The following is a 17,270-nucleotide window of genomic DNA, read 5'->3' as shown; positions in this document are numbered from 1 at the left end:
CAGAACTTCGGTCTGAAATTAGTTTTCAGACTGACCCACAGCAAAGCTCCATGGGTTATATGCAGCTAACTTCAGGTGACTGGACACTGACAAAGAGAAAAAGTTGCAGGGACTATCCCCCTTTATAACCCTTCCCACTACAAGCAAGCCTCAGTTTTGAAGCAATCAATAGTTAGATTGAGGAACAGATGGGAAGGACCTGTGTCCTGTACTCCAAGAAAAAGCATTTCACAGGTAAGTCACATATCCTATTTCTTAAAACTGATGCTGAAGCCACTAACAGATTCGATGGAGTGATAGGCTTGAATGATTATTTGTTTAATCCACCTAGCAAGGTGGAGAAAGAGACCGGGAGCCTCCTACAGGCGCTCTCAGGGAGAACAAATTGTGATTCCAATTCTGGAAAGGAAGTTAGCAGAGAGGTAGACTTTCACGTCATGTACAACGTCAAAACTGTGGAGAGACATTTCCTTGGGATGATTCAGAGTAAAACACAAGTAGGAAAGGACAATGTCCTGGTTAAGGAAGTGTTAGATCATGGCCCAATTTTGTCCTTATGTAACATATAGCACCCTGCAGCTAACTCAACACATTGCGCCACCTGCCAAGATAACCACCTAACGCAGGATCCAGTACCCAAAGCAACATTGCAGGCCAGCTGTGAATTTTCTTCCAGGTAGGATCCAGATACAGTCCCCCAAAGCTGAGCTGAGATTTCAATCAATCTGGAAAGGAGCTGCAGTGGTTATGGTGCAGCTAGAGCTAATGGGAGAATCTTGACAAAAAAACAAAAGCAAAAAGAAAAGAGGCTATTTCTCAGTAGACAAAATATTTATTACCTAAGGACGCTATAAAAAAAAATTGAGATTTTCTAGGAGTGAGGGATGATATTGGGGTTGTCCCTGCAGCTTTTTCTTTTTTGACAGTGTCTAGTCACCTAAAGGTAGCTGCATATAAACCATGGATAAGAATACTGATCCTTTGTCATGAACTGTACAATTAAGAAAATGTATCTCTACACTTTATAGTGCAGAGTACATACATGCTGAATATAAACAAAGTAATGTACTGTCTGAGCTTTCAAAGCACTGGAAAATAATAGACAATGGTAAGAATTTATATTTTCAATGTTGCTTGATGTTCCCAGTCAGAGGCATATCTGATATCATAGATATCATGGGGGTGATTTACTAACCTAAACACACGCACGCACCAGGTGCGTGTGATTTTCACACAGCAAAACGTATTTAGCAACCAAAAAGTCTCTAAAAGCATATTTCCACTAATGCCATATATGGAAAAATCATGCACATGATGCATACATAATGCTGCTTCACAGTTTAGACAAAAATGGTTAGCTCATGCATTTACATTCCTGCATTCATCAACGCAAGCAACACAACATAGAGCTAATTTACACAACATCACCTTGCAATTCATGCTTGGCTTTGGACAACACATCTGCTGGGTGTGTACACACTACAAAGGTGTTTAGATTCCACCCATAGATCATGCTGGGAGGGAACACACTACTGAGGTGTATACATGTTCATGGTGTGTTTATAAGGTTAGTAAATCAACCCCCATATGTTGTAACTGTGTGTGAACACACTAATAGCCTGAGACCAGAACTTCGGTCTGAAATTAGTTTTCAGACTGACCCACAGCAAAGCTCTTTGTTTTTGTCACAAAAATAAAAACAAAACTTATTGTAAAATATTTATGACACAGTCGATAAACGACTAGAAACCTATTTTCTGATTTCTTCATGTTTCCTAAACCCCCGTAGAATGCCAGTGGAGAAAATTAACAGCTGTCAGAGGCTTGCATGCTGAATTCCTCCTATTCTTGGTAATACTGATTTGTTGAACAATTCTGATATACCCACAAAACAGTCACCAGTGCATAGGGAATTATTTGTACTCCATATAATTGTTAAAATGATCTATTGCATTATATTCTGAATATTTTTTCTATATAAAAACAATTAACTGGCTTTGGTTTATTTTGCTTCCAACTAAACTACATTATCAGTAAACTGTTTCTTTTAATTCTAATGTGTTTTGCTATATGATAAATCAAATGGTATAATGTTTATGATTTTTTAAATCAAAAACCTTTAGGACACAGTATCGAAAAAAGTAAAACAAATAGAAATATAAAACTTTACTAAAGAGAAGCAAAGCCTATCATATGGAATACATAGCTGGAAAAAGGCACAGGCATCTGAACAGAAGTTTACATACAATTAGCAATGCCACTCTGTGAACCTATATTTTGTGCTTAGTATAACATAAATGTAATACTGCCATCACCAATAAAATGTAAGTTTGCTGAGCTGAAGTAGTCTAAAAGTAAAAAAAATCAAGCTAGAAATGTGTACATAAAAATAACTAGCAGTTAGTTTAAACATGAGGGCCCTTCCTACAACATTGATCTATAGTACATTAGCACCAGCAGTGCTTGTAAGCTATTACAACTCCAGTGCATATACAACATCATAAAATCCAAGGCAGGCCTTAAGAAATTTTGCATATTTATAGAAACCGCTAGTAAATTAGTAAGTGAAATAGAACTCTCATAATGACTGAGATACTGATTCATTCAGACACTCTTCTTAGTTATTCCTTAAGAAATGCATTGTTAAGGAAGCAAATAAAGGTTTGAAAATGTATTTCCTGCTACAATATTAAAAGAAAGAATAGGATACCTGTAACAACCTTTGCAATGCATTTCTGACTTCTGGTTACCTTTTCTATAAAATAGGCCTCTTTCTGCAGTGTAAAGTTGCTTTTATATGTTCTATTTATAGCTTACCTTTCACATCTTCATCTTCAATAGTGGTATTTGAGCTTTCTGTTGACTCCTGCAGAGAAGCAAACAAGCAATGAGGACAAGAGAACTCAGTGAAGTAGAAACCGTCTTACTTCTAGGCCTGATGCTACAGAAACCAGACAGTGACACAGAGTTTCTAGGAACTGCCAAATGTCATGGCTATGCCGGGAGGCTAACAGACAACCTAGCAGAATTCTAGATTTACCATTACATTTCTAGACTATAGAACTAAGATGCCTAAAGCCATGAGACAAACAATCCCTGATTCAGCTGGTTATGGTCAAAAAAAAACAACAGTTGTATGTGTATAGGCAGCCTGGGTCCTCAGAAAACACTAAGATTATCTGATCTCGAAGGCAGAAATTATCAGTGAATTTGGATTTTCCCAGCCTATTGTTGTTTTCTCCAAAATAATCTGGTGCCAGATTTGTTCTCCTACTCTCCCCTTTGCCTTCATCACATTCACAAACAACATAGATGTTCAGGCAATCCAAGTGTGGAAAGTGGAAAGAACTTTTGAAAACCAAAAAAATATTCAGGTGGTTATGACTTTCATAGTTTCATAGTCCTAGCAACAATTAGCTCACTAGTGAAGCAACATTCAAACGGGCAGTCTGGATTTGAACATTTAGCTCCAACCACATTTACCTGTAATATTGCTAAAGGAATGGAGGCAGCTTGATAATGTAGCCCAATATCACAAACACAATTAAATTAAACACCAGTTAAATTTAACACCAACTGACACAGGTCGACAAAACCACAAAACAATCACATATGTGCATCTGTTTTGACCACAGATAAACGATTTAACTGAAGCTAACGAAGATGGCACATTCATTGGAAAAAAAGAGATTCAAATTGTTTCAATCATTCTTTACTGTATTTTGTTTTTTTATGAGGAAGGTTTGCTACAGGTAAGAGCTAGAGTACAAAGTGCTTAAAGCAGCTGGATAAGAATCATGTTTGTTTTGATTAAATTAGTTATTTAGCAATAAGGCAATGAACCACATATAAAAATGGATTCTGCCTGGGGTTCCAGCACAAGGGCTAGCCTAGTTGATACATATATTAACCACTGAAATAATATATACTGTACAAGTACATGATTTCAGGGAGCCATATAGAGATGGATAAACGTACTAGGTTAACTTATGTCATTTCTGTGTTGCAGTAATCTGGTATTAGACCCTAAAATTAACTCTGCTTTCTAAACTAAAGGCACTCCCTCTCTAAGAGTTCATGTTTCCATACACACCTAACTGACAATGCAGACACAAGTTTTTATATATTTGAACTCAAATTAACACTGCCTTAAGCAACTTCATCTTGGCAGGGTTTTGCCTAGCTATGTTCCCTCTCCACTACAAATTTACTGGAAACCTGCAATACAACTTTGACCAATACAAGATTTGAACACTGAGTGCCCTAACAAAGGGTCGACGATCTAGAAGCATTGTATGTTAAAGGAGAAGTATTGGGAGAGTAAAATGTGCAGTTGTCACTGCAATTGTCACACACCAGCTTTATAGATCGAGAGCTAAGCAATCATGTAACCTCTGATTGGTCAACTCAAGGTGAGGGGGAGCACAGCCTGTCTAGTCTTTCTATAGGGACAGTCATAGTTTGCTGTTACTTAAATTGAGAAAGAAGCTCACAAAGGCCAGCTACACATATACATCTAAAAGGTAAGAAGTATTGTTTGAAAAATTGCTTTTACATACTGTATGTTGTGTGAATAGGAACACATAACAAACATATAAAGGGCTTTTCTTAATTTTCACTGCAAAACTGGGAATATGCTTTAAGGGATAAGTGCACTGTAAAACGAAGTGCACTTATCGTTTTACCAATCCCCCTGTCCTCACAGATCCACCTTTCCCCTACACAGATCTATACCATGATCTGAGGTCCATGGCCTCAAGGGATTGTTTACATCCCGTGCTGCAAGTCCTCTCTTTCTTAGGAGCACCTACACAGTAGAGCCCCATAGACCTCTATGGGGCTGTTCCAGTTCTAACCCCCGACCAGGAAACGAGGCAAGAAAGAGTTGCAATATGGGATGTAAAGAATCCCTGGAGGCTGTGGGTGCCACATCTTGGTAAATATGCATCTGGGGAGGGTGGGACCTGTTTGGTAAGTGCACTTATTCTTTAAAATATTACAACTAAAAATCAAAAACTCGCTGCGCCCATCCCACTTGAAGGGAGTAGTTAGTGGATGCAACTTTGGAAGCCATTACAGCCTTGAGTCTGTGTGGATGGGTCCCTAACAGGTTCTCTTCATCTGAATTTTTTTCTGATTCCTTTATTTGCAAAACGACTTCAGCTCTGTCAGGTTGCATCGAGTGAACAGTCAGTTCAGCCACAAATTATTTATTGGATCGAGAGTTGGACTTGGCAATTATAGAACATTAACTTGTTGTTTCTAAGCCATCCTTGTGTAATTTTGGTTGGGAACACTGCCTTCTTACAGACTGCATCAGTTTTTCGTCCAGGATATCACGTTTATTTGCTGCACTCATTTTACCCTAACCAATCTTCAATGGCCTACTTCAGAGTTTTTTCATAGAAAAATGCTGCCACCTTCATGCTTAACGTTGAGGATGGTGTGTTTATGATGATTTGCAGTGTTTGGCCCATGTTAAACCAAATATTTTGATCTGATGAACAAAAAGCTAAATTTTGGTTTCCACAGACTAGAATACCTTCCCACCTGACTTGAGTCTCCTAGATGCCTTCTGGCAAACGTCATTTGAGTTTTTGCCAACATTGACTTTTGTTTAACCACTCCCCTATAAAGCTGCAGCTGGTAAAGCATCTAGGAAACAGTTGCTGTAAGTATAGTCTCTTTAATCTCAGGCACTAACAGTTGTAACTCTTTTCATGGGCCTCTTGTTGACCACCATGCTAATGTCCTTGGCCACTCACATTTGGTAGACTTGCCTGGAGTATTCGATTGCCTCCATTGGGTAGGTTAAGCCACAATAGTGGCTTACTTGAAGTATGATCTTGTAGATACATAACACTATGACTACATGGAGGTCATTTCAATACCACTATGTATGTGACTTTAAATAAGAATTGGCTGTTCATAAAAAAACACCAGGCCTGACAGAATTTTCAAAACCCATGATAGATAAGAAAGCTCACTTATGTGTATTTCAGCTGTGTATATATTGTTTTCTGGAGTTCAAATTATAGGTATGTGAGTTATTTGAAAAGAAAAAAAAACTGCTGAAATCTCGAATTTATATCAGCCAGGTTTTCATTTCTTTCAATAGAATCATACAATCACACACCATAAGGTGGGTTCAGATAACAGCAGCACAAAATAACGATAGAGTTAGTAGCAGCAAGAGTGTAACAGTATTTCACATGATCATATGAGAGTGCACAATTTTCATAATGTAAACCTACTGTTTTGGCACTCTGCCTTTATCAAACTTTTTCTGACTGTTTTACTGTTGACCACATCTTATTACAGAAGCATAGTTGACAACAAAGACAACTGTTTTGATGCCTTAAAGAACACCTTTACTTTGGGGGCTATGGGGAAACATGGAACACACTATCTACCTTACAATGCAGGGTTTGGAGTTTTAGCCAGGTCTAAGCACTCTCACGCAGGGAACCGCACACTGCCCTGTGTAAGCTTTTTAGAAACTAAAAACTTAGATTTGAGCAGTTTGGAAGTGGATCAGGATGGAAAGGTGGCTTGGGAAGGCAAGTTTTACTACTTATGGTCTCTCCTGTAAAGAGAAGCTGCTTTTCACCTAGTATGCCTAGTTAACTTCAAAGGAAACCTTTATTGAGAGAATTATGGTGCTGCCATTGTTGACGACCTCCTTAAACCTCTTGTGTCCAAAGGTCATTGATTCCTAGATGTCCAGGCCAAATTTAGCAGCATCTGATTGGTTCTAAATTGTCAGTGGGGACCCTGGCTGTCAGTAAAAGTTGGGATTGAGAGCTAGCAACTACACAAAGTGTCATCTGCTGGCTCTAATAGGGGTGAATACTTATTAATAGGTCCTTACCACAGGGCATCCTGTCAGGGAAGTATTTTTAGAGGGAGAGGTCAGAAATGGCAGCTTCCATATTTTCCTTTCATTGGTTTTCTTTAACATAATTCTTTGGTAAGGCTTCTCGCTATATTATTACTGCTTTATTGAAAAAAAGCCTCCCAATACTATATCACAATAGCTAAAATTCTAAATAACAGCTGGATGAGTAAAAGCAGTGATATATCTCCCTTCCTGGCTGCTGTGTACATTTGCCAATCCAAACATTTTCATTTCAGAGATGTATTGTAAAGGTAAACAGTTTCTGCTGTGCTCTCTTTAGAAAACCCACAATGCTAAGTGAATCCTGTGAACTGATTGAATTAGAGGAGTAACTAATCCTGCTACCTATCGGACTATTGAGATAGAACTTTCAATACAAGAGAGAGCTGGTCACCCTGAATTTTCAGTTAGGGAGAGAGAGCCTGAAGAAAAACAGCCTCTCCTGTGCTCTTTCTTTAGCACCTGTAATGTCCTTTAACACCCATGTTAAGGGTGCACTTTGCATTAAGTGTTTTTTATGTAAAAAAAAAAAAAGAACACATTTTATACACATAGGTATAACCTCGGTTGTAAACCTTATAAAATTAAAATTAACAAAATCTGAATCCATTAGATCTCTCCAATACACATGAACATTTCCCTATGTTACATCACTTTAAAAATACTGAAAGTACTCAAAAAATCCTGATGATTCAGCCAGAAATGCAGTCAGAGTTCTTCCCTGCTGGGCTATGTCAGTACATCCCCCTCTTCTCATCTCCATAATTCCTCCATGTTTATATTCTCAGCACACACCCCACTCCCATACCAGCTGCCTTCTGTTTCTTCTCCTAAATCACTATTTTAGAGAAGCAGAGGCCACATTGTCAACCTACACTACAGGAAACTAGGAGCTGGCTGCATTTTCTGGCAGGATCATCAGGTATTTTTTAGTACTTACAGGCAGAAAATGGGGACGTGTATACATATTGATGAGCTGTGCTAATTATTTTTTAGATTTTGCCAAAACACACACTTTTATCACTTCCATCACTTCCATCATGGTGGCTTTGCAATTGAAATAATTTAAGTATTTGGCCGTATAAAACCTGAAACTTTAAATAATAAAATTGACCCACAATCATTACAGATTACTTCTAACATTAGAATAAGGGGCTGGTGGCCAAAACAATATACAAGTTTTCATATTACTTACATAAACAGAAATTATTACAGTGGTTTAAATTTTCCTAGGGCATTCATAAAATCATACCCATACAGCAGTACTGAATGATAAATCATGCATTACACTATTTAAACAGACTTTAAAAAGATGGAATCTATATATGCACACATGCAAAGCCACAAGAAAGAGTACATGTGTGCAAAATGCCTGATAAAACCTGCCACAACTTTTCTGAATAATTTCCTTTTGTACGTGAACAAACCGTATTAGGTTGCACTGATTTTAGACCCAGTATCAGACAATCTCTATTACCACTCATTTCTTCACCCTCACAGTACCTTATTTTTGATAGCAAGATTCAGATTGTGAGAATGTTGTAGTTTATGGCCAGCATTTGTTTTTAGTAGGAAACCTCTGTAGCTAACAACATGAACAGCACCATGACATGTAGAGGTTATGCACAATACTCCATTGCATATAAAACTAATCTCTGGCAAAAACTTGTACTGAACTGTGATTATATGTTTTAATATACAGTTTACATATACAGTACATACACTGATCAGCCATACTCCTAATATTGCGTACGTCCCCCGTTTGCAGCCATAAAAGCCCTGATCCGTTGAGGCATAAACGCCACCAAACCACTGAAGGTATGATGTGCTATCTGGCACCAAGCCATCAGTAGCAGATCCTTTAGGTCCTGTAAGTTGCAAGGTGCGGCCTCCTCTGCACCCTATGTGTACCAATGAGCCTTGGCTGCCCATGACCCTGTCGCCGGTTTACCGGTATTCCTTCCATGGACCACTTTTCGTAGCTACTGACCACTGCAGACCAGGAATATCCCACAAGAACTGCAGTTTTAGTGTTGCCCTGACCCAGCACTCTAGCCATCACAATTTGGCAAAGTCACTCAAATTCTTACATTTGCCCATTTTTTCTGCTTCCAACACATCAACTTCAGGGACAAAATGTTCACTTGCTGCCTATTATATCCCACCCACTTCCAGGTGCCATTGTAACAAGATAATCAATGGTATTCACTTCACCTGTTAGAGGTCATATTGCTATGGCTGATTGGTGTATATATCCATCTATAAGTCCAATGGTGGGCACTGCACAAGTAAAAACTGCACTCAAGGCAAGTAGATACAAATGGTCACGTGGCTCTTGTATTGAAGCAATATAAATTGATTTATTGTTTGCCATTGTAACACTAGGCACTACTTGTCTATCGCAAGAAGGACAAGCAGTACCTTTTTAAGCATAGTGAAAATGTCCAAATTGGGCCCAAAGTGTCAATATTTTGTGTGGCCACCATTATTTTCCAGCACTGCCTTAACCCTCTCGGGCATGGAGTTCACCAGAGCTTCACAGGTTGCCACTGGAGTCCTCTTCCACTCCTCCATGACGACATCACGGAACTGGTGGATGTTAGAGACCTTGCGCTCCTCCACCTTCCGTTTGAGGATGCCCCAGAGATGCTCAATAGGGTTTAGGTCTGGAGACATGCTTGGCCAGTCCATCACCTTTACCCTCAGGTTCTTTTGGTGTGTTTGGGGTCGTTATAATGTTGGAATACTGTCCTGCGGCCCAGTCTCCAAAGGGAGGGGATCATGCTCTGCTTCTACAGTCAAGCATGGTGGTGGGAGTGTCATGGTCTGGGGCTGCATGAGTGCTGCCGGCACTGGGGAGCTACAGTTCATTGAGGAAACCATGAATGCCAACATGTACTGTGACATACTGAAGACGAGCAATTCAATTTTTTTTTTTAACTGCTTAACTACATCATATTTTAATAAGCAGTAAGAATCTCTCTCCACGGGCAGCTATAACTGATATTTATTTCCATTTCCAACAGCTTTGTACTGAATTTATTTAAAATCAGCTAACAATAGAATCAGTTTAATGAGCGATTAAATTTGTGTCATGAAGTTCTATTCATTCTGACAAGTTCAAAGGTTTAGGCTTCAAACCAATTCTACTTACCTCAGTAGCATGAATTATTGGATACAATGAGATGACACTAGCTGTAAGGGCTCAGGGTGCTGTATTCATCTATTCTTGCATTTTCAAGGGCTCTTAAATGGCCAAGGAAGGATTCTCATAATAATCACTGAAGCCACATACACATTTTCCTCTCTGTCCTGTGTAGCTGCATTATATTAGGCTGCACTGTACAGGGACTCATCATCATTATTTTGCAGTTTGGTACAGTATATTAAAGCAGTATGTTCATCAACACATATTGCAATAAAACGCTTTCACACAAAAATGGACACAATGCAGTACACGTGCATCATTGGATTAGATTATGGTAAACAGTTGTGGCATGGAAACATACATTGAATCAATTAAATGCACATAAAATACAAAAATTTAAATATGTCATTGTAATTTGCTGATTATATTTAAAGATGTGTATTTAAATGCCTATTTGCATAAGACCTAAAGCTGCCTTCCCTATTTTTATCCTATTTGTTGTGCATCTTTCTAATTAGCTCCCTTAGACCCTACCAAATGTAAAATGTTATAGGATAGCAAGGGTCATCTGGCTACAAAAACTCCTTCTGTGGGCTTAACAAAATGGTTGCTAGAAAAACTTCAGCTAGATATCACATATCAGAAATCTAAAATACATAGCACTTTCCATAGCACCAGAATCAAAAAGAGATGATAAAGAACTGTATAAGATATTAAAATGACGAAAGATGTAAATTTAAAATAAAGCATGTATCTATATAAACTGTATGAGAAGAAGATATTTTTATTTTCTGGGATGTAAAAGAGGGGATCATTTTCTTGCTTTGCCATCTCTTAGCTGTGACTACTTTTCCTACTTCAAACTGGTGCTGATTCAGACCCAACAAAGTCAACATATAATAAGTTAAAGAGCCGTATATGCAAATTACAGGCATCAAACAGAACTCTGGTAATCCAGAGCATGAAACATCAAATGCAAGTACAGCCTTTTCTTGTTGTAAACACAGCTCATCGAGCTCAATGTAAAAACAGCCTGTAGCTTAAGCACAAACTTTACTATTTTTTGTTGTAAAGGCAAAAATGGGTCGCAAAATTTCCATGTTCATGCAGAACACACAGAACACCTTTCAAAAATTTAACAATGGGGTGACAGGTATCTGTTAAATGCATGTGTAAGATGTTTATAGAATTCCTCCGGTGGACAATGAAAGAGACTTGTCAACAGATTTTGTTGATGAAGTATGCAAGCCAGAAAGCAAGATGGAGTTGATTCTTTCTGAATACCTTATTTCCATCAGCAGGATTGTGGATTACGGTAGTTTGGGGCTCCTGAGTAAGAACAGAGAGAAAGAGAGTACCTATGGGTAAGTACAGTAGCACAGAAAGAAAGACACCCATGCTGGAATGTTGCTGGCAGCACTAGATACATGTGAAATGCTGCCAAAGAATGAACCAGGATTGTTGCCCTGGGTGAAGAAAAAAAAAAGATATGTTACCTACCAGAGCAGCATGCAAAGACCTTATTCAGGATTGGTGTGAAGAAGGAGAGAAGACTACCTCTGTCATTACATCAGTAGTAAAGAACTAACGGGTCAAGGTATGACATCCTCTGACTACAGAAACAGCTTAAAAAAACCATCTAGATCGCCAATATTCTGTATCATTACCACAAGCAGCATGGTTTCCTGTAATGTGTGATTATACAGTATATGTGCAGTAAAAACATTAGTGTATTTAACCAAATATTCTAAATTTATCACGTGGTCAGTGTTATACACTTGAATATTCCTCAAGGTATTCATACCTCAGGCAATTTGGTAACATCTTTATGTGCCTTTAAAAACAGGAACAATATCTGAATAAGGTCATTTTGTTGTTGCCTAGAGATACTTTTGCTAGCTCCCCTTGATGTCCAAGCTAATGTAAAGTATATTCCTTTTTACTTTAAGCCATTCAAGTATATTGACCAAAAGGAGAGCTAGTGGCAACACAAAGCACACTCTACTCACGTTGGGACAACACATGCACATGTATGAGCTTATCTAATCAAACGCCCACCTGTGGCAGGTTAGCGGAAAAACATACTGCTTACACAAGGTACTTGCCCACAAAATCACAACAAAAATGCAACAGTTTAGGTCTTCAAATGCAAAATAAACATTAAAGCAAAAGAGAATTAAAAAAAATCTCAAATATATGTGGGGGAGGAAAAAGCTATTTATACCAGAGGTGGGTTGGGATCTTTAGGACTTGTTATTACATTGGTTTTGTTGTTCATCTGTGGATATGAAGAAAATAGAAAGAAAGACAAGCCTTAGGTATATAGTGAAGAAGTCAAAGCACATAGAGAATCACAAAATATTTTCAACACATCGGAGTGCGTAGTAGTTAGCTGATGGTCAATGGGAAGCAACTACAGATACTAAAGGGGATAAAAGTGGTGGTAGCATCAAATTGCAATTCATTTGACCTAAAGCACATTTTGAAAATGAAAGCAATAATTGCATGGGGTCAAACAAGTAACAACTCCACTTTTCATTTTCTCAAATTCTCATCTAAAAGATCACAGAAAGGGGCATTTAAAGAAGGTTTCCACTTTTTTTAAAGAAATGGAAAACCTCTGAACTTTCCCACATGCTGCTGATTTATAGGGATGATTATAGGGGTAATTTATAGGGGTGTCTGACTTTGGACCCCTGAAATTCAGACAATTTAACTGGCCAACCTACATACAGTAGCAGAAACAGGCATTGCATAAAATAGTTTTTCTTTCTGAAGTTAAAACCCATGAATCCTAGCTGTGCCAATGTGGAGCTGTCCAGGTTCTGCTGCAGTAGCAGAGATGCCAAGTAGTTACAACATACCACTCAGCAACAGTGGTTCAAGTACAGAGGCTTTCCACTTACTTTGAGGAAGGACAGAACCTGTTAAAGGAGAGAAAAATGAATTTGCCATGAACTTTATTTTACAGAAACAAAAGAAATTTTCTGCAAATAAAATAAATACAGAGAGCAATTTTGGTTTGGATACCACTGTTCACCTTAGTGACATGGAGATCAGCAAGAGGAAACAATGAAAGTAGCGGCCCAGGTGATCGACATTCTGAGACTGTCCATTTGCAAGCCTGTGCCATTTTTACAAATGGGACTGGCTTGCTTTAAAGTAAATGTAAACCCTAACTGTATTACATTTAGTTTGCTAAATTACTCTGTATGTACCTTTGTTGAATCATCGTGCTTTTGATCTCCTGCAGCCTTTTTTCAGGCATTCCCTTTCAATATGCACTCCAGTGTGGGTTTCCTGACAACAGTGGAACGTGTCTGTTAAATCTGTCGGGATGGCCCCTTTTAATCTCCATCGTGACAGGGTAACAATGCAGAAGCACAATTGAAAAAGAGGGACAGAGAGTTGTTACCTTGTAGCAGAATGTGCCTGAACAAGGACCCTCATGGCAGAATCAACAGGTATTATTTAAATAAAAGCTACAGATGTAAAAATATTGGAAATTACTTGTGAAATTAATTTAACATGTTAATAGGTTTACATATACTTTAAACATACATCAGTTTGCTCACATAATTCCCTAAATCTCTACGTTTTAGATACACGGCAGATGACTGCGCATACACTGTTATCTTCTTGTATCTGTAAAATACATTTTGAGACAAGAGTCCACAAATATAAATAAGGGACACGTGCACAGTGATGTAAGAGCTGACATTTTATTCTAGTAAAATTTAAATCAGTTATCCTTGTACTAAACACTTGTTGTGTGTGAAAGAAAAACGATCCATGCCTAAAGCATTTATCAACTAGATGTAAATGGCTGTACACTGAAGTGTGCTATCATTTTACATAAAAAAATATGGATATAAACAATACTTGCATGGAATGTCCAGAAAGCTTGAGTTAAGGGATTTTCCCAGCAAAGTTCTTTTTTCAAAAGTATGCTAAATATATTAAATGATTTGAGCCTCATATATAGCAAAGGTACCGTTTGTACAGTTTAGTATGCAGATGTGTGTGGCCAAAAGCAGCTATAAATCTATGTTAACATTATCATGAAGACCATAAAAAAATGTTCTATGGGATACATAAGCCACAAATTAGTGCAGTTATATACAAGCATTAAAGTGTATGTTATCCCAAAAATTAAGATTCCCAAAAATTAACATTCCATATATGTGTTGGTGTATTAAAAAAAGTCCTAGTTCAGATGGGTTGCGTCTTTACACCTTCTGAAAAGCGATCTGTGGTGGATCGCTTTTTTTTTAGAGGGCAGTGGAGCAGCGGCTGCCCGGCGTTAAGGAGTCAACACTACCATCTCCTGAATGTAGGGGTTTTTATTTATCCCAATGGGATTCTGTACAGAAGTACTGCACCACAACCACATACCCACGTGGTTGCGGCATGGTCTCATTCTTTTTAATTGTCACCTTTCACAAACCTCACCATCTTTCAAACGGGACATGCTGTATGTTTTTGTGTCAAAACATTGACACAAAACTGTGTGGCCGCAGTGCTACCATTGCATCGGGGGCTGGGGCAGTAAAACTGCACATCAACTGCATGTTTTTTTTTTTTTTTAAGCATGTCAATTTTTTATTAGGTATAAGAAAATACAAACATGTGCGATGTTCGGCAGTTATCACGACTCAGGTTGCAGTACGCAGACTGCACCTGAAGAAGTTGCATATCGATATACATCAAATGTAACTCAAAACAAACCATAACAACATATTAAAGGAAATGCGTCATAACCATATCAATTCCCTAATGAGGGAGCCCAAATAATCAAGATCTGGCTGGTGGACAACCCAACTGTATGGTTTTAACACCCCCTGACCACTTGTGTAAATGAGGCATAAGTGTAAAATAACTATTTTAAATGTGACAAGTGTAACTACCCTAATCTCTTCTGATATCAATCTCCCATAATCCCCTGCACCACAGCACTCAGTCTGAAAGACGAAGAACACCACTGGGAACCAACCAGGCTCCGAAGCATGCTCATGTACTGAATGTGAACAAGCTGACAGGAAATCAGAGTAACCTAATGTTGAAAATAATATATCTACACATGCAAAGCAGTTCTGTGCAACAACATCAATTTCAGGGATGAGAAGTAAAAGGTGTGAAAGTCATACTTAAAGGCACTATACTCAGGAGTTTATTTTAAAAACGCATTCAAGTACCTTAACCATTATTAAAAATCTAGCTTATTTGTGTATCACTCAGCTGGCTCAAAGATGATGCAATAATGTAAATCCTGGTGTCACTTAAGATTTTGGCCGTACTCACAAATGTCTGACACAGATCAGCTTGTTACTGTAGCTTCCCACCTTGTGACTTGTTAGAAAGTTCCAATGTTGCAGTCTGATGACCTAGGCAATGTCACTTGACAGGAGGCTACATTACTCACAAGGTGCCATCCCCCTCCAGGGGATCAAGCACAGTCTGTGCTCGAACAGCTGAAACAGCTGAAGCAGTAGGTGTCTAATAGACTTCTGATGTATCCACAAAATGTGCCTGCTCAATGCAATCTTGCTAACTTACTTGTGTTATCAATTGTCAAGTGAAAAAAGTGTAAAAAAAGACAATATAATACAATAAATAAAAATAACACAAACGAGTTTAAAAGCACCGCCACCGCCACACGTATGTATGTGTATCGCCGTAGATACCAGAGAGAAAAATAATTCTAGTTTACTCATTTACGGTTAACTCTAAAGTGATGACCTGTAATTGCATTTAACACATGGCCTATTAATAATTTTGGGTACTGTCATTTTTTGCTGTTACGTGAATGTGAAAAGCAAAATCCTGTTTATGTATTTCATCTGTACATAATTGGGTATTTCAAGTGAACACAGCAACAATGTATTAAGTTTTACTTTTGTAAATCAGCCTCAGTGTGTTAAAATTGCAAATCTGCAAAAGCTAGAGAGTTGGAGACTAGAAAGGACAGCCTCAAAATTTGATTCAAAGTTTTACTTTTGTAAATCAGCCTCAGTGTGTTAAAATTGCAAATCTGCAAAAGCTAGAGAGTTGGAAACTAGAAAGGACAGCCTCAAAATTTGATTCAAAGTCTTTAACAACTTGAAGTCCGCGGTGTTTACACCACCTTCCCATCAAGGCCATTTTTCAGTATTCAGCGCTGCAGTACTTTGAATGACATTTATTCCGTCATGCAACGCTGTACTGAAATACATTTTATACTATTTTTTAGGGACAGATAGAGCTTTCTTTTGGTGGTATTTAATCACCACTGGGGTTTTTACTTTTTACTATATTAGGGAAAAATTACTGAAATTTGTTTAAAAAAAACAACTGTTTCCCGTATGTTAAATGATAAAACATTCATTATTACCCCATTTTTTGGTAACATATAAAAGACGGGGTCACGTCAGATAAAAAGACATCAAACATGTCAAGCCTTAAAATTGTGTGCGCGCGAAACCTCAAAAAACGATAATACCCCAAATTGGCCATAGGCGACGCTTTAAAAGCTTTTACCGCTCATCAGTTTAGTGTTATCAGTGATTGATGGCCCTAAAATGATTGCTCTCACTCCGACGTTCACGGCGATATGTAACGTGTGTAGCGCAATTGTCGTTTCCGCGCGCTGGTGTACCGGACGCGTATTTACGTTTATATGTGCGTAAACATGGCGGTGGGGAAATTTTTGGGGGTTTTTAAAAAACTTTTTTGATATGTGACTTTTTTTTAAAACTCTTTTTAGGTTTTTTTAAACTTAATGTCATTGCTATTGCATAGGGGGATACAAATCCCCCTACATAATAGCAAAGGCACACTGACAGGTCCTCTTTATGGAGACATTAGGTGTCTCTAAGACCCCTAATATCACCTGGGGACCCCAAAAGAAGCTGATGAAGCAGAGATCTTCATCAGCTTCTTCTCTCTGGCAATAGCAGCCAGATGACTGACAGATGAATGCAGAAGTTATGTATTTACACATTACGTCCGCATTCACAGCACGGAGGGAGGTCAGCAAGGAGGAAGATGCTGATCTCCATCCCATATTACCTCCTGACACCCTCCCGAGCCGGTTCCGGGCCGCAGATGGGGCAGTGGATCCCGGGATTGAAGGTGAGGGGTCAGGAAGGGGGGGCAGCAGCGGCACTCGAGGGGGGGGGTCACGCAGCCAGCACATACACACGATCGGCAGGCTATAGAACCGCCGATCGTGTATATGTGAAACAG

The 17,270-nt window shown here is 38.5% G+C and overlaps 1 protein-coding gene across 1 annotated transcript in view; it reads right to left on the bottom strand.

Annotated features, from left to right (window-relative positions):
- The window catches only part of LOC108798063 (calcium/calmodulin-dependent protein kinase type II subunit delta-like), a gene marked incomplete at its 5' end in the record, with an annotated part of 74,718 nt that overhangs the window by 13,284 nt on the left and 44,164 nt on the right, over positions 1-17,270 (bottom strand). The window contains 3 exons of the mRNA XM_018569777.1: positions 2,818-2,866; positions 11,331-11,375; positions 12,271-12,324. Of these exons, the coding sequence (XP_018425279.1) occupies positions 2,818-2,866; positions 11,331-11,375; positions 12,271-12,324 (148 nt within the window). The remainder of the gene's footprint in view (positions 1-2,817; positions 2,867-11,330; positions 11,376-12,270; positions 12,325-17,270) is intronic.

The sequence above is a fragment of the Nanorana parkeri genome, unplaced genomic scaffold, assembly GCF_000935625.1.
Source record: "Nanorana parkeri isolate BGI_ZX_2015 unplaced genomic scaffold, ASM93562v1 scaffold36, whole genome shotgun sequence".
Lineage (NCBI taxonomy): Eukaryota > Metazoa > Chordata > Amphibia > Anura > Dicroglossidae > Nanorana > Nanorana parkeri.
Note: the sequence above shows the minus strand (reverse complement) of the source record. Positions and strands in the feature narration are given on the sequence as shown.